The following is a 19,025-nucleotide window of genomic DNA, read 5'->3' as shown; positions in this document are numbered from 1 at the left end:
TGGTAAGACATATTTATCCCTTACTACATGTCAGATCTAGTACCAAACACTTTACTAGTATTGGTTTATTTAATTCTCATAACAATCCTATGAGGTAGGAATTCAAGAAATCATTTTAGCATTTTCTCTACTAGCTATTCCCTTAGCCCAGAAAGCTGCTCTTGATCTTCATCTGGTTTTCTCAGGTTTTAATCAAAGGATACCTATTCAGAGAAGTCTTCCTTATCCCAGCTCTCTAAAAGAGCTATACCCTATTATTTTTTTATCGCATTCCTGTGCTTCATTTTCTATATAGCATTTATTGCTACCTGAAACTTCTAACTTTCTTTTTAGAAGTAGAATAATCCACTTCTATTGGAACATAAGCTCCAAGGGAGCAGGGATGTGCAAATCTTCATGTTTTACTCCCTGCACCTACATCAGAACCTGTCATTGACTATGTGCTCAAGAAGTATTTGTTCAACAAATGAACAGTATCTTACTCTTATTTTTGTAGATATGCAAATTAGTGCTTAAAAAGTTAAAATTTAGTGAAGGTCCTGAAGCTGGTATAACTTTCATCTTTTTATCTGCTTAGAGACGTAGTCATTAAATTCACACAAGTCTCTAGTTTAAGCAGATCAAATTAGCTCAAGTGCCTGCATCTACATTATAGGGCCTGTATTGAAAATAAACTTAATATACATCTAAAATACTCTTACCTGTCCTATTCCTGGGAATGAGTTATATGAATGTGAACTTACACTAGTAGAAGCAATAATTTGGATAAAATATAAATTTTGCAATGTAGTTAAAGTAACCTGAATAAACTCATTTTACCTATAAACCTAAATTTAGCAATGTTTTAAGAAATAATGTCTCTTTTTCTTCAAACTTTTTCCTACCCATGACTATTTAGAATTTTCTTTAAAAAAAGACAAATATGAAGCTTCATCCAGAAAAAGTATTGCCTAAATTATATAGTAATCCAAGAACCATATATTTCACGGGTATAATATAAAATATTGACTCACATTGCAATTCCTTGATTTTAATAGGTTTATCTCTTTTCCGTAGGGCTTTTTCATGATTAAATCTTGCCAAAATAAGATCAGTATTCAAACTAGGTTTTCATTTGGAATTGAGGAAGGGAAAACCAAACATTTATTGTGTTTTTAGCCTTGGAAGTTTTAATTTAAGTCAAGTTTTAAAGGAAAACAATGGAGAAGCAGCTGTGGCTCAAGCAATTGAGCTCCTGTTTACCATCTTGAGGACCCACGTTTGATCCAGGGGACCTCCTAGTAAAAAAGAAGAAAAAGAAAAAAGGCATCCCAGACCTGCACAGTGAGGCACAAGACCCCTGTGTGTGAAAAATACAATGATGCGACCAGATGGGGGGAAAAAAAGAAACAATGTGTGTTTCATATAAATTTAATCCATTTTTTAAATATGATAAATTATTGCTTTACTATTACAGTAGAAAACACTGCAGTCCATACAAAGTGACTATAGTAGGTGTTAGAATCCTAAAATAGAAGGTATACACTACGGGACAAACTCAAAATTAAACTGGAACTCAATTAACATACATAAATTCTATAAATTGGGTGCTTTCCAGGCCATGAGGTTGTCAAGTAAAATTGTGAAACACTGAAATGGACATAAAAGATTTCTACCTATCCTGTATAAGACACACTACTGGGTTATCTCTTCCTTTCATTGTCTGAACTATTTTATAGCACTGTATAATGTAGTATACCAATACTAATGCAAGTTATCCTAGTTCGTAGAAATGCAGATTGTGTCTATATGGAGATTACAATTGATTTTTTCACCATTATTGACCAATTTTTATCTACCTAACAATTCATTTCAACATTCCTAGTGGTCAATATATCTGTGGATTTTTCAATTCTCTTTTGAACCAATTGAAGTGTCATACTGACTCATTAATTAACTTTAGATAAAATATTTGATACATGTTCATTTTATAGCATAGGAACATCCTTTTTTTAAAAAATTCACTCGTAACAATCATTCCTTCTCTGTACATTTAGTTTTAATGGGAGTGGGTTTTCTGCTTTTCCACTTGATTTAGCCAAATACCCACAACTTGAGCATTCAGAGACCGTGGAAAGGGCAGATATGTGGTAAACAGGAGTCTAACAGTAATATCTGTTATCTCTTTACTTAGATCATGGGAGACTTGATTAGCAGTATAATATAAACCACATGTGGTTTTGATATAAGACTTCAGAAGTTTACCTCTTATTGCTAGGCCTCAAAGGAACTTCCTAGGCATTTTCTAAATTATTACTAGTATACTAATACAATAGAGACATCTTTGCCTTTGTGACTATTTCATGTGCCCATGAATGCTAGTTAAGCATTTAGAGAAATGAAAGTCACAACTTTATCAACTAATACTGAAATATAACACTCTTGAACTAGAAAGGAAAACAATGCAGCTACATACTTACATATTAATAATATATTCAGTAGAAGCAGTAGTTTTTTAAGGATATGAATAAGTAATAGGATGTGAATTTAAAAGAGAAAGCCAAGGAACATTAGAAATCTAATTAGAAAAGCAATAATTTAAAACTCATACTTAAAGAGGTGTCAGAAAATATATAATAATTACAAATGTTCAAGAATCCAGATTTTTGTATTACTGACAGTATTTATCCCTTATGAGAGCTGTTAAAATCACAAAAGAAAAGTCAACATTCTTTATTACAAGTTCAGAATACCATCAAATAAACAATAATAATAGTTACAACAAAAATAGTAATAGCAGGAAGCAGACTTGGCCCAGGGGTTAGGGCATCCATCTACCATATGGGAGGTCCACAGTTCAAACCCCGGGCCTCCTTGACCCATGTGGAGCTGGCCCACGCACAGTGCTGATGCGCGCAAGGAGTGCCGTGCCACGCAGGGGTGTCCCCCGCGTAGGGGAGCCCCACGCTCAAGGAGTGCGCTCGTAAGGAGAGCCACCCAGCACAAAAGAATGTTCAGCCTGCCCACACATGGAGAGCTGACACAACAGGATGATGCAACAAAAAGAAATACAGATTCCTGTGCCACTGACAACAACAGAAGTGGACAAAGAAAAACACTCAGCAAACAGACACAGAGAACAGACAACTGGGGCGGGGCGGGGGAAGGGGAGAGAAATAAATAAATTAATAAATCTTTTAAAAAATAGTAATAGCAAGCACTCATATATTGTTTACTCTCCGTCAGGTACTCTTCTAAGCAAGCGCTTTACATATATTATCCCATTTTCTTTAGAAGGAACCCTATGAGACAGTTACTATCTTCATTTTATACATAAGGAAATGAAGACATAGAGACATTATGACTTTGGCTGTGTTAACACAGCTAATAATGATAGAGCTGAGATTCAAATCCATGCAGTATGACTCCGAACTACCATCCCCCCAAATGCCATTCATTATGCTAGTTTTCCTTTGCTCTTACATCCATATTCCTCTTCTTGGTGGTTCTCATAGCTAAGACAAATAGCCAAGAACAAAGGGGCAATTAAAATTCAAGATGTGATTATTAATGTAATGATTGCCATTGGTGGGTTAGAAAGATAGGATCATCTACTAGTGTCTAGAGTACTGGATTTAGAAATCAAGAAGGACTAAATTCCACTACTACTTTACTGTGTAACCTAAGCCAGTAATAATACCACCTCCAACCACTAGAATAAAGATAAATTATAATATCATCAATTACTCATCTGAAGCTTGGGGAATGGTGCTGTGAATAATCCAAAATAACTATTAATAGTATCAAAAAAAAAGATTTTATTTAATTTCATAATATGTTATATAATTGGGTAGAATATTTTCCTTCATGCATCACGATCAACATTAAAATTCTCCTAACAAACACCAAATCAAAAATGTGCTGTGTGGGGAGTGAATGTGGCTCAAGTGGTTGAGTGCCTGCTTCCCACATGGGAGGCTCCAGATTTGGTCCCCAGTGCCTCCTAAAAACAAACAACAACCAAAAAAACAAAACAAAACCCAACAACAAGCAAATAAATGAAAAACCCAACTCAGGAGGCACTGATATGGCTCAGTGGTTGAGTGCCAGCTTACCACATACAAGGTCCAGGATTCAATCCCCATCCCCAGTACCTCAAAAAAATAAAAAAAATGTTCTGTGTACCAATGGGAGACAAGCCTGCGATTTTCAAATTTTCCAGCAATCATTCAAAGTGGCTTATTTTAGAATTAAAGCTTTACATAGGAAATACATTAAGAAGATTCACCATTGATGTCTAATTTCATAATTTCTTGAATCATGATGATAATTCTATTCTTAGATGTGTTCTACAGTTTATAGTGTTCTCTTTGAAAGTGCATAAGGAACTCACCAAGCTCCCTATGAAAGAGTATTAATAAGCTTTTAATTTTAATGGTAAGTACAATTTACTTTACCAGTGAGATAATTTACCAAAGTTCCAACTTCTTTTAGGAGAGGTCAATCCTGAAAAAGAAGAATTTTTAAGATTTTAAAAGCTCAGTGATATTAAAGACAATAATTCATATAACAGTGGGAAAACATTTAAGAATTGTCCCTTGGAAGAAAAAAGTTTAATTGCATTGTTTATATATATTTTCCATGTGCAAGGGCTTATGTTATTCATTTATAATAGAGAGCATAGCATCTCTGCTTTTAGTCCATGAGCAAAGAGTTCAAAGAATAATTAGTTTCATTTACACACGCATACATATATACATGTATATGTATCTGAAATTAATTATTCTTTGAGGGTGTTTTCAAAGGTTCTTAACTGGGGTCCATGGGCCCTATGGAGAATTATGGATAAAAGTCAGGACTCCACTGATACTGATGGAGGAAATAAATACTAACTTTATATTCACTAACTAAAGTTTATCATTTTCTTTCATTTTGAGCTTAGGCAAAACACCACAGTAATATTAGCTGTTACTGTAAGTTATGTATATCTTAAAAGATTGTTACCAGTATCTCAAATCTACTGCTAAATTTTGTTAATGTATTTCAAAGAGGCACATTTTATTATATTATAATTGGTTTTGTAAAATATTTAGATAATGATTTCAGTTGAATTGGTGTTCTTTGTAATTCTATGTATTTTATTTTAAAAATAAAAATACTTTTCTGAAAATAAGTCTGTAGACCTTGCCAGAATACCAAAAGGGTTCCCAATGCAAAAAGCATTTAAAAAAAACATTCGGCTTTAGCTAATTTTCAAGCTTCCATTTATCTCTAGGATTTTGTGGTTCTAAGAAACCTTCCCATCCTCCATCTGCTGCCCTTTATCAAATCATATAATACAGGAGTCATCTCCCCTTTTTTTGGAAAAAAATATATAAAACTAGATACTGAATTAGCTAACTGCCCTTTTAATAGACCATATAAGAAACAAACAAACAAAAAGGAACAGGATTACTTAAGTTATAAAAACCTCAGAATTTTAAAAAATTCTGTTCTTATTCCCTTGGTGTAGATGATTAGTTAAATGGAATAATTGTTTAACAGATCACCACATTTATAACATTCCAAACAAAGGTGAGCTTCCATACACACATCCACATACATAAATTCCTTATTCTCATTGTACCTTAGATTCTATCTAAAATACAGGTCACTTGAAATCTGATAGGGATAACAATAATGACTTAAATGTGTATTTTTCTTTTTCATTTACAATGGCTTTCACTTTCACGTGCATCATCCTGCCTACCTAATTTCCCCCATATTATGAAGGAAATTAAAGCTCCACAATATTAAATCTTATATCCAAGACCACACAGCTAGGAAAAGGAAGAACCAGTATCGAAACTATACCATTGGACTCCAAAGAAAATTCCCTTTATCATGTCATAAATCAACCAAATCTCTTTTAGTTCTTTAATTGTGTTCACTCTGATTTCTGGCATCACAATGCTTATATTTTATTGAAGTACTGTGATGTCAGACCTAACAGAATACAAGTGAGTTGTCATTAGGTTTAAATGAGCCAAATAATTGAATCCAAATTCATTCAGATAATGTGATATATGAATGGAATTAGGGAAGAGGTCTTTTCTAGATCAGTTCTCCATTTTTGCCATAAGAAGTGAGAGGAGATAGAATTTAAGAGTCTGTGATTGTAATGTTGTTAGCTTAATACTTTTTAAATCAACCTTTACTTTCCTTCTTTTCTTGAATATACATAAAGAGGCCAATAATCTGAGTAAATGTCAATAGGGTCCTTTTTCTTTATCCTCTTACATTTTATTTTTATGAGTAAATGATAGGCAGAGATGTTTGTTCTTTCAAAGGCAAATTACTCTTCAATAAGATTAATAAAGTAGAAAAATTAAACTCAAAAAGGACTATCATATCTCAGAAATCTCTATCATCTCTGACGTTCTCATGGTCTAATCATATGAGATATAGAACATCCTGCTCTCTTAGAAAATAATGGATCTTCTTAACTTGACCTGAAACTCTTGATACAGAAAAACCTTTTTTGGACTCCAAATGTCATCATTTGCTTACTCTTAAGTAATATCAATAGTAATGTATTTTCTAAATATTTGAGATCATTCTGTAGGGTACCCAGATATCTCTTAACTATAAATCACATACTTTTCATATTATGTCTTTTATATATACTACCCAAATAAGTAAAAATCATTTTAAACCTGATAAAATAGCCTTGCATAGTAAAAGAATGCCTATGATCCTAGTTAAAATATCAAAACTCAAGTTTGGTCTGCTGAGATTGAACAGAAAAGTAATTATTAAGAAATAAACATTTAGATTTAACAAACATTCATACAGTACAAAGCACTATATTTGACAGAGTAGGAAATATAAAGATAATAAAAGACACAGCCCTTTCCCTTCAAAAATCTACAGTCTCTTAGGGACCTATATCAATAATCAGAATATGATTAACTATGATAAATCTTATATAAAGGTTCAGATAAGGAGCTTTAAGAACTTTTGAAAACTTATAACTCATTTGTGTTGATAGTTGCAGAGCCCTATATATTTATAAAACTCATCAAACTATACACTTAAAATGAATTAATTTTGTGGTAGGTAAATCATATCTCAATAATGCTGTTAAATAGTTTAGGGAAAGAAAAAATTATTTCTGATAGAGGAACTTGGGAAATATTCTTTGCAACTGGTACAATTTAGGCTGTATCTTAAAGGATGAATAATATATTTGGATCAGAAAATCAGCAACAAGATATTCCAGAGAGAATGCCTTAGAGCACATGGCTCATATTCCTACAGTACATTATGACTATATGGACATAACATTTCTAAAAGATTCTGGTCAATCCGTATTGAAAACATTACTGTACATGGCATTTTTAAATTTTCATTTTTAGCCTCTTTGGATCAAAAGCTTTAAAGCATTCCTCCTTATCAGCTTAATAGCTGATAAGGAAGTTACAATGAGGAGGATTTATAATCAGAGTTATGTCACAGAGGTGTCAGTGGCTCTACTGATCATAAAAACTATTGACATTTGTTCCGACCTTTATAACTTACAAAGCACTGATAGATGCATTATCTCCTTTGAGCCTCACAAGAATCTTTATTTTTCCAGTGAGTAAATTGAGATTATGAGAGCCCAAAGCCCAAAATACTAAAGCTGTGCTAAAGGGAAGGTCAGTATATTCTGCCTGCTAAGATGAATAAGGGGAAATGGTAATATATTAGAAGTACATGACCCTAGCCCTTTGAGCAATTATGGATCTGCTATCTAAATTGGGATGACACACATGAATCAAAATTCACATCATGCAAAAAGAATAAAATAGATGAGGTTAACTACTCTTATCTATAATAGGAAAGCAAAATTGACATTTTTTCTAATGAGCCAAGTATGACCCTATTATTGACAGGAACAGCTTGTATTAAAATAAGTTTTGTTTCAAGTAAAGAAAAGTGTATAGAAGATTTAGTAACAGTTTCTAATTATCTTTTTGTTATTTGCTTTTTAAAAATGTAAAAGATATAAAACTTAAATTGGGTCTTTCTACACCATTGCCATAGAACTTCTCAGACTACATAAGTAAGCAGACATACGGAATCTTAATTTCAAGTTTAAAATGTGACTGCTGGCCAGTAAAACCATACTAAAACTGGGTAGACAGATCTTTCTTAACCTCCATCAAAGAAGATTACCTCTTCCATTCTTGACTGTGACCCCTTCTGACCAAGTGTTCAGAATTTTTCAATATTAGCCATGGATTTATTCTATGCATTTAGCCTGGTGAGCAGCAAAAAAGAGGCAGTTTTTTTTTAAGAAACCTGAGTCGTGTTAACCTGCAATCAAATGTAATCATTTTAATATTTATATATCTGTATATTATTATGAATCTATTCTTAAAATGAGATTTTTTTCCTCTTCCCTCACTTCTGTGAAACACAGAAGGGAAAGGATGTTTGTTATTCACACATCTGTATCCCCACTAACTGGTGTTACACATCTGGCTTCCACTGGAGAGCCCCTGACATCCCAGGGAACGGTGACCAAAATTCTACACACTAGCTTCAAGCTGGGGGCTCGTAGCTACTGCAGCATTGAAAAGGGATCTTTTCCTGGCTTCTTTATAAAAAGCATGGTGATGGGATGGTTTAAGGGAAGAACACCTCTCAAATCACATGACCACTGCTGTGCTTCCGTGTGTCCTGCTTTTTTCATTACAGCTTGGCACTACATTCTTTCCCCGTATCTTAGTGGACTTGTGTGTTTTCGAATGTGGGGGAATCAGTAGATGGTAACGTTATGCATGCATCTTCCAGTGTTAGAGTGATGTGTCTTCCCTTATGTTCCACAAATTATGGTCACAGATTAAATCTGTGTTCCTGAAAAACTGAACTTTCTCTCACTTATTGGTGTGAGAGTCATGTATTTTGATGTTAACAGTTTCAACTGTTCTTCATGTTGCATTAAACGAGTTGAAATGTTCTCCTATGAGAGTTAGCTTTTCATGTTGGGCTGAGAAAGTCTTCATTTCTGTGTACCAGTTCATGTTATTATAACCTACGGCTTTCACTTGTACCTCCCATAATGAAGAGCTGACTTTAAACACTGTGCTATTCTTGTTATGACATAAGCATAAGGTAAGTCACTTCTCTAACTGTATCTAAAGATCGTGACTGTTAAAATGCCTTTTTAAAGGCATTGTCACTTGTTTTTCTTATCATTTAGTATGTGCCCTCCCTCCTTTCATTTTTGTTTCATGTCTTAAGATTTCTTAATGAACAATGTGATCTTCAACAGAATTATATCATATGTGTAAACACCTGTTGAAATAAATTATTTGATGTCTCAAAGCAATCTTGATTAGTAAATGAATATGTGTGTGAGAACAAGAGGAATAGTTTTTTCTCAACTTTATTCTTTCCAGTAAATCCTATTTCATTGTGAATGATGATATAGTAAAATCTTTATCTTGGGATTTTATAAAGTAAATGTAAAGATGACTAATTTCTTGGTGCAAGAAAGAGAGTCATTTGCTATATGGATAAATATTAAAGATTTTAGAAAATTATTTTCCTCAGTGTTTTTTTTTAATGCGTAAGGTAAAGTAAAGAAATTCTTATACTCCTTAATTTCAAAAGCAGTTTCTTCCAAATCTGATTCAAATAGCCAATGTAAAATAAATGGGAGAACATTGATTACACTGTTGTTGGCAATTTGTGAACCTTGACAAATGCTCAGATCTGGGAATCAAATTGTTTTCGTCATCCAGATTTCTCTTCCAAAGCTATTTATATATTTCTAAACTGATGTGCCACAAAGCAACACTTGAGTTTCTTTATTCAATTTATGCTATAAATGAATTTTTTGTTAATTTTTTATTCCACCTAAGGAAGGGGGAGAGTGTGTTTTGTTTTTGGTTTTGTTTCATTTCATTTTTTTGATAAAGCCTGTTAATTCTTCACCACCATTTTCATTTAGACAATGTATAAATCTGTTGGAACATTTAATGAGACAATTTGAACTACTCATCTGAACTGTTCTGTTCATTGTAAATCTCTTGTTTCTATCCATACGCTAGCTCCACTCTAGATTGGAGGGGCTTAAAGATGAACCCTGGAGGAATAGAGGCTACGACTTAAGAGTAACTATTACTGATCAAAGGAGTTGCTTTCCATTCGCAAACATTGCTTTGCGCTATGGGTTTGGGCTCCTTCTGTTTATACATCTTGTTGAAGATTTTCTTTTTTTTTTTTTAAAGATTTATTTATTATTTATTTAATTTCCCCCCCCCTCCCCTGGTTGTCTGTTCTTGGTGTCTATTTGCTGCGTCTTGTTTCTTTGTCCGCTTCTGTTGTCGTCAGCGGCACAGGAAGTGTGGGCGGCGCCATTCCTGGGCAGGCTGCTCTTTCTTTTCACGCTGGGCGGCTCTCCTCACGGGCGCACTCCTTGCGCGTGGGGGCTCCCCCACGCGGGGGACACCCTTGCGTGGCACGGCACTCCTTGCGCGCATCAGCACTGCGCATGGCCAGCTCCACACGGGTCAAGGAGGCCCGGGGTTTGAACCGCGGACCTCCCATATGGTAGACGGACGCCCTAACCACTGGGCCAAAGTCCGTTTCCCAAGATTTTCTTGACTTCATTTGACTTCTTTGAACTCTGTTTTTGTCGTTCAACGTTTTCCCCCTTTCTTTTCCTTTTCTCTCTCTCCCAGATTTCTCTCTTACTTTCTAGCTTTCTCTTGTGTTCTTTGAATTACTTTCTTAAAACATAGTTTCTCTCTTTAAGCTTGTCTATTAGTGTTTGCTTCTTTTCTACTTTAAGGCTGTAGTGGTATAGTTACACTCATTTTCATTTCATGGTATGCCAACTTGCTTGTTTATTTTGCAGCAAGTTCATTAGTCTTTCTGACTCTCGGTGTGAATTTTCAATAAGAAATAGCAGGACATTCTGCATTTACATACTGTCCTCTTCTATAGGCCCATATTTCTTTTCTGTCATCTAGGTTCACTCCCTCAAACCTCTCTTTGCCTTTCCTTTTCCTCCTACTCATGTCTTCTTCACTGTAGTTTTATTTAAGTAATCATTAATTTCTCTCTCATTTGGTCCAGAATTGTTCTTCAATAAGACTTCTGAGTAAAAGAATATAAGAATATTATTTTCCAGTTTAGCTTCTCCATTCTAGTGTATTTAAAACTAATTAAACAATCTGGGCCAAAAGAGATTAACATTTAGGATTATTTTTCCCTTCCCTTTCCCCCTTTTATTTTTGGTGTGTGTGTGTATGTTTTTTTCCTTGTGTGTATGTTTGTGATTTTTTTTATTGTTTTTGTTCTTACTTTAAATGTTAACAATTGTTTTTTGCAGGGAAGGACAACCATAACCCACTCTAAGTTGCAACATTCCTTCCATAAGTTGCTTCATTACAATAAGTAGATTGTGTTAAGCAATAAAAATTAGTTTGTTGTGTATATATCCATTTGGGGCAAGCTGCTGCAGAGTGAGAAGAAGAGGTGTAGAACCTAAGTATAATTTCATCTGAAATTAGAAATCAGCAACAGTGTTAATGCCATCCAATACGGTCCTTTAATTCAATAGTTATGCAACATTAAAAAGAATATTCTAGGGGTGGGGCATATAGGAATCCCTTATATTTTCTATGTGGTTTTTCTATAACCTAAACCTTCTAGGAAATAAAGAAAAAAATATAAGACATTGGGGAAACATATGAAAGAAATTACAAAAAAAAAAAAATATTCTACTTTGACCTCAACTATTTAAATCAAAGCACAAGAATTTCTGCTAATAGTCAAGAACTAGTAAATAAAAGAATTTATTTAGTGATTCAACAGGAATGTTTTTCACAACCAATAATATAAATATAACAAATTATAATAAATACCTATTATAAATTCTATAATCTATAAACAACAATGATTATTGACATCTGTGGTAAATATTTATATAAGAGGATTACTCTGTTTTCCTCTCATTAACATACATACTTAAAATTACTAAACTGAAATATTTAGTTATAAATTTATTGTTTGAATTGTATTATTGTTCCAGTCAAGAGATATGATAAGTGCCTTAAGATGAAGTATATATGTTCACAACTGAATATGTGGTAACTTAAAATATTTTCCAAATGTGGATTTCAAATACACATCAATAAAATTGCCTTCGTTTTTACCTGTGTCTATTTTACAGTATCGTCCCACCATTTTTTTTTCTGGAAGTCAGTTAGCTCGCTCTTTAGAGTAGAGAGTGGATAAATTAAAAATATATGGGACAAATATAAAATGTCTTGATTAACAGGTTTTAATATCTGAGATATATAAATCCTCTGCTTCTAGACCTCAGGAGCTTGCCCACTAAATATACATATCTGACTATCCATGTCATAAGCTCTAAATTACTGAGTTTATGCTCTCTCTGCAGGTCCAGTCAAGGTGCAGCAGCAAGGAAAATATTCTCAGAGCCAGTAAGTATTGCATCATTTCAGGTGGTCTACTGAATTAGACCCTGTGGTATAACAGGAAGGAGAATGAAGAGGAGCAATGGGGAAAGTGAATATCAAGAATATAAATATTAGGACTTTCGCCTTCTAAAAATATTAGTATAATTATATTAATGAATAATTCCCTTATTTTGAACATTTTATAGGCTAAAAACAGAACTTTTACAGAACTTTCCGAAGGATATTAATGAGCTCCTCTATGATTCTAAAATGAGATTCCCTTTTTAATTGCCCCACTGTCAAAAAGTTATTTGGAAAAGAATAACTGAAAATAACAATAATGTAAATTCATTAAAGGAGTCTAAGAGCAAAAACCAAAAAAGAATATGTGATTCTTAAGAGGGTACAGCATAATCATTTTGTGAATATGAATTCCTTCCTTTATAGACAGCATGTTTTAGAACATACTGCCCTGTAACAAAAGATGAAGAATGCTTTTTTTCCCCCCGGTGTGATCACTAAATGCATTAAGTTGGAAGTCAATTAACTTTTCATATTATTCATTTTCCCATCTTATGAAAAAGGAACTATAAATCGCTTTTTCTCTCACCTGTATTCTTGAAATGACATAACAGTGAACATTGTGCCTTAATGCCTTATAGAGATTTGGGATCCTAAAAGAAACGTGCTGTATAAAGGCTAATTATTTTATTATTGTTCTATGTCACTTAATCCATATTTCTATCTTCTTCCTAACCTTTATCAAGAGAAGAAGCATAGGTGGAATACAGTGAAATTGGTCTACTGGATACCCACACCACTGAGAGTTTTAGTAAATAGGATGATTTATATTTCCATTAGAACATCTGTATTATTTAACAATCAAAATAGTAATTGGAGAACTTTAAAGAGGTCAAAATACATGTTTTATTTTATGTAAATTTTTCCAATTAATATATTGTGAATCCGTTACTTTTGCTGGAAACTCTTGAGCTGATGGGCAACCAAATAATTTAAAAATAAATGCAAACAGGCATGTTTAACTTGTATACTTTCACAAGTTTCCACAGCATTTGAGAGACTTATGAATCTGAAGGAGACTCTTCAATATAAGAGATGTAAAGTCCTGTAATCCCTCACTTTATTTGTTTCCTAGCTGTCAAAACAAATATCATACAATCAGATGGCTTAATAGCAGAAATTTATTGGCTCACAATTTCAGAGGCTAGAAGGCTTGCTTCCTACGAGAGTTGGTATCTTCTGGCAATCTTTGAGGTTCCTTTGCTTTTCCATTACGTGGCAATGCACATGACCATGTCTTCTCCTTTCTCTTCTGGGTTCCATTGCCTTCAGCTTCTTGTTTCTCCATGGCTTCTCCCTTTGTGTCCAATTTCCTTTGTTTATATGGCCTTAGGCTATATTGGATTAAGGCTTACCCTCATTCAGTTGGGACACACCTTAACTAATAACTTTTTGAAAGGTCCCATTTACAAATGGAATAACTCCCACCGGACCAGGGATTGTGACTTGAATATGCCTCATCCCAACACTTACTAAGACCAATGTTGAGAAACTCAAAGGTCAGGGGAGTGATGATTGAATGTTCACTAAAAGAAAGCAATAGAGACAATGAACTTAAAAAATCAGTGACATTTTATGATCCTTACTATGTTAATAATTTGTTTATATTGATCCTGAAATAACTATGGATAACTGATAGTGATTATGGTGATTAGGAACAAAAATAGTTTGTTATTGGGAACATATTCCTTTGCACCTTCTTTAACATCTATCATCGATCTTTGTGTTGTAAAGACTATTTCATTTACTGGCTTTTTGGTTATTAATCACTTTGAATGGCATCATAATGGTCCAGGTTTTACTGATCTTATTTTCTTTTTTTTTTTTTCCTACTACTAAAGTGTTTATTTATCCATAATTGTTTTTATCCATGCCATAAGCATATATTATAAAACTAAGATAATAGTTGAGTCATAATTTTGTCTCCATATGTTTAACATTCAGAGTTATTTTCTCATTGATTCAAATCTTTGTGCTTAGAACTATGTAAAAACAAAATTAAAATGTAACCAATATATTAGATTTTCAGCTCCAAGATCTGTTGCTTACTTATATGCAAATACTGATCTCTTGAATTATTCTCACTTCATATTAGTTCTTACAAAAATCATCTCTCAGTATACCTGCATCACTTCATAATTCTATATTGGTATCCCACATAATTTCAGTAGTAAGACTTGTTCAAAGTTCTTGACTCTTCACGGAATTGTGTGCTAAAGGGTCCATATAAAGTACTTTACTTTCCATTGAATTTTCTGATGTGAAATCCAGCCAAAGATTTTCCTAAGTTAACTTTAGGATTCTTGTATCCGCAGCATAAGAATATTAATGCTAAGGAATGAGTGATCACTGAAGACAAGCCTTCATTCATAACACCAATAAGAGTTGGGTACAGTGTGAATTCTCACTTGCCCTACAATTTTTGCTGTATGGGTAAATGATCTTATGTGATTTTTCATGAATAACATCTCCAGCATGAATTATCTGGCACTCCCTCAAGGGGCTTTATACTCACGTGAAGACTTCTCTATCAGTTGGAGCAGTGGATGAAGACTCTTCCACTTTCATTATATTTATATTATGAGTTCTCCAATGTTGTATATCAGCATACCATCTACTATAGGCTTTGCTACATAGTTGATATTTATATCAATTCTCTCCAGTATGAACTGGCTTAAATTGATGAAGTAGTCAGAATGTCTAAATTTTCTGCCAGATTGATTACAAACAGTGTTTCTTCAGTGTTCAAGTTCTTGGGGATGTTTAAAGGTTAAGTCAAGGACTGAACTCTCTTCCATATTCAAAACATATATAGTATGTGTTCTATCATGTAATGTAAGGTCAGAACATTAACCAAAGTGTTTCACATATATGCCATTCATAGGGTTTCTCTCCAGTTCCAGTTCTGTCATGTTATCTTAGGTTACAAAAATAAATTAAGATTTCCCCAAACAGATACTTATCTTACAATATCTCTCCAGTGTGAGTTTTCTTATGTTGTATCAGGACAGAACACCAGATGAAGGCTTTCCTACATAAATGACATTTGTAGGGTTTCTCTCCATTGTGAGTCCTCCTATGGCATGTAAGTTTAGTACAATGAGTGAAGGCTTTCCCACATAGATAGCATTCATAAGGTTTCTCTCCAGTGTGAATCCTCTGATTTTGTCTCGGGACAAAACACCAAGTGAAGGCTTTCCCACACAGTTGACATTCATAGGATTTCTCTCCTCTGTGAGTTCCATTATAATGTGTAAGGCCAGAGCTTTGAATAACCAATTTGCCAATTAGATGGCACTCATATGATTTACTTCTATGGTGAATTTGCTTTTATTGATTAAAAGATGACTGGTCACTGAGAACTTTTCCAAATAGATTGCTGAAGTGGGGTTTCTTTCCCTTGTGAGTTGACATGAGTCACTCTGAATATGTAAGTAAAATCTTCTGGCAAGTTGCTACTTATAATACCATTCTTTTAAGTATGAGATTTCTGCTTCATTGACAAGAAGATATTACGTCTTTCCTGCAGGTGTGTTGCATGGTCAGCAATTGTTCTTTAAGACCACTTTCCCTGCCTGAATTCTGGCTTTGGAAAAATCAATTCCTTCTCTCCAGAGTTCCTGTCTTTGCTTCAACTGGGAAAGTACATCTGATTTGCAGACCTGATATCCTGGCCCTTCCACATAAATGGATGGGCCCACTCTCTTGGCCTGATAACATGTCTTCAGTCCAGACCTCTGAAGCTCTGACCTTGAAGTGATTTTTCCTTCAATCTGCCCCTTTTCTTGTCCATTTTAATCTTGGCTTGTTGATTTTCTACTAAGACCAGATGACTGATATTCTCCAGCATATCTCTGAGCAGCTTTCTCTGGGTTGTGTACAGCAAGGCCCATTCTTGCTGAGTGAAGTCTATAACTACATCTTTCAGGTTTACTAATCCATGCATTGTCTCTCTTGTATCTTTACCTCCTCTCTATGTTCAAGAGTAGAAGAAGGCTCTTGATCCATTCTGGTCTCTCCAGTTCTTCAACAATTTCCACAGGGCCATAGATTTTACTCTACATACTATACTTTTCCAGAATCCAAACAGACCAAACATACAAGGAAAGCAGATACTAATGGTGCTTTCACCACATTCCAGTGCCCAGAGTTTCTTTCTCACTCTAGACATAGGATCATTTTCATGAAGGACTCTATTTTATGAAGGTGATAGTGTCACTAGTCCTGTAACCTGGTTATCAAATTCACATCACCATGGATGGGGCGAGTGGACCTCTAGTCCCCTCTGATGAATTGCACTGACGAAAGTACAGATTAGGCTATAGTGCGCCTGCCAGGAATGCAGGACCTGAGTCTGCTCAATAGGAAAGAGGTTGGAATCATCTGTGCCTCTTAAATCTGGATCTTCCGTTTGCCTGCATCTCTTCTGGGGATGACCTCAAACCAGACTCTGGAAGATTTCTTGATGAGAAGTTTTCCTTTCATGCATCCCTGTCCAAGTGCTGCCCAATAAAAGTTGTTGTGGTGGAGAGGATTTGATTCAAGCTGTTGAGCACCTGTTTCCCACATGGGAGTTCTCAGGTTCAGTTCCCGGTGCCTCCTTACAAAATGGGCATTCTGCATGGGCGGTTCTTTCTTCTTCCTTGCTATTATTTATTTAGTGCCTTTTATCCAAATAAAGTGTGTAACTTTGAGGAGATTTTTAAAAATGATCTGGGGAGCAGGTGTAACTCAAGTGGTTGAGTGCCTGCTTCCCATGTATGAGGTCCTGAGTTCAATCCTTGGTACCTCCATTGACATGAAGGTGCATGTGTCCTTCTTGCAGATAATTTGCATGGATGTCATTTCTTGTTCAAGGCCTCTTTCCCTGCCAGGCTCCTCCTCATACTGAAGTACAGGTTCCTTAAGCTCAGCTCACCTAGACTCTAGACTTGAAGAAATCCTCTTCCTTCCCTACAAAAATCATCTCCTTGCTACAATGGTGAAATCACATCCAATTTCCTGACAAATACCCTGTACCTAGATTGTGCATTCAGTGCTGAGTCTTAGTGCTGGACAGACTGGGCCCAAGTAGTTCTAGCGCTGTGGGCAGCTCCTCCATTGTCCCACGGGAATGATCATATTTTCTTAGGATGAAATAGTTGTGTAGATGATCCGTATAGTCATTTAGATCCATGTAGATAACCCATTCAACACTGTAACCTCATAATTCTGTAAATTTATGATCTTTCCTTTTAACACCACTTTAGTAACTCATAGTAATGCCTATGGCCACACCCAGTACCCTTTCCTTACCTGAGCTGTTCTACCTCTGAGCTTCTTTTTTTTTTTTTTTTTTAAAGATTTATTTATTTATTTAATTTCCCCCCCTCCCCTGGTTGTCTGTTCTTGGTGTCTATTTGCTGCGTCTTGTTTCTTTGTCCGCTTCTGTTGCCGTCAGCGGCACGGAAGTGTGGGCGGCGCCATTCCTGGGCAGGCTGCACTTTCTTTTCACGCTGGGCGGCTTTCCTCACAGGCGCACTCCTTACGCGTGGGGCTCCCCAACGCGGGGGACACCCTTGCGTGGCACGGCACTCCTTGCGCGCATCAGCACTGCGCATGGCCAGCTCCACACGGGTCAAGGAGGCCCGGGGTTTGAACCGCGGACCTCCCATATGGTATACGGACGCCCTAACCGCTGGGCCAAAGTCCATTTCCCCCTCTGAGCTTCTTAATATCAATATCCTGTTGTTTATCTAGACTACTTTTAACTCCCTTTTAGCTTCCCTTGCCATGTGCAAGGGGATATACAAGTACCATATTGCAGTGATTTAGAACCTATTGGCAGTTCTCTGTTTTCTTAATGGCTTACTCCTTTAAACCTTCCTCTTCTCCATGCATAAAATAACAGTCTTCTTGTTCTTTCTGGAAAATTTACCCTTCACAACTCAGTTCAAGTATGAGTCTCCTCTGTGAATGAATTCCCCCTAGACAATGTGACTAACCTTTCTTGGTTACCCCTACTGTTCCTTCTACTTTAATTATTTTTCATTTGCTTACAAAATTAACTGTCCTCAAGAAAACATTAACTAACTTTATATAACGAACATAAAAAAACCTTTTAACATATCATAAAAAAATAAAAGCAAAAGGTTAATGGATCCTAGAAAAAGGAGAAAAGTAAAACTTAATAGAACTTATCTAAGACTGTCCAAGGAATTTGTAACCTTTGTTGAATGCTGACTCCTCAAAAATATCACCAAACAACCTGTTGATAACAAAGATGGGTTTATTCTCACTATATTGTATTAGTCAGAGTTCTCCTAGGGAAACAGAATCAATAAGGGATATCTGTCAATAGTAAGAGAATTACCAGAGTCTCTCACGCAGCCATGGGGATGCACAAGTCCAGGTTCTGCAGGCAGGCTGCAACCAGGAGCTCCAATGAAAGTCCAGTGAAGATTCTTGAGTTCTGGGAGATGTTGGCTGTCCACAGATGAACTGGGAAATTCTCTGTCAATGCTG

At 35.2% G+C, this 19,025-nt stretch overlaps 1 protein-coding gene across 22 annotated transcripts in view; it reads left to right on the top strand.

The window, feature by feature from the left end:
- Window positions 1-19,025, top strand: part of GPHN (gephyrin) — an 801,248-nt gene that overhangs the window by 578,802 nt on the left and 203,421 nt on the right. For 13 of the 22 annotated variants that reach the window (XM_058293259.2, XM_058293256.2, XM_058293250.2 and 10 more), the window contains one exon: window positions 12,422-12,464. In XM_058293259.2, the coding sequence (XP_058149242.1) occupies window positions 12,422-12,464 (43 nt within the window). Of the gene's footprint in view, window positions 1-10,061; window positions 10,125-12,421; window positions 12,465-19,025 lie in introns of all 22 variants that reach the window. The other 9 variants (XM_058293251.2, XM_058293249.2, XM_058293247.2 and 6 more) reach the window with 1 other exon arrangement.

Source organism: Dasypus novemcinctus, chromosome 3 (assembly GCF_030445035.2).
Source record: "Dasypus novemcinctus isolate mDasNov1 chromosome 3, mDasNov1.1.hap2, whole genome shotgun sequence".
Lineage (NCBI taxonomy): Eukaryota > Metazoa > Chordata > Mammalia > Cingulata > Dasypodidae > Dasypus > Dasypus novemcinctus.
Note: the sequence above shows the minus strand (reverse complement) of the source record. Positions and strands in the feature narration are given on the sequence as shown.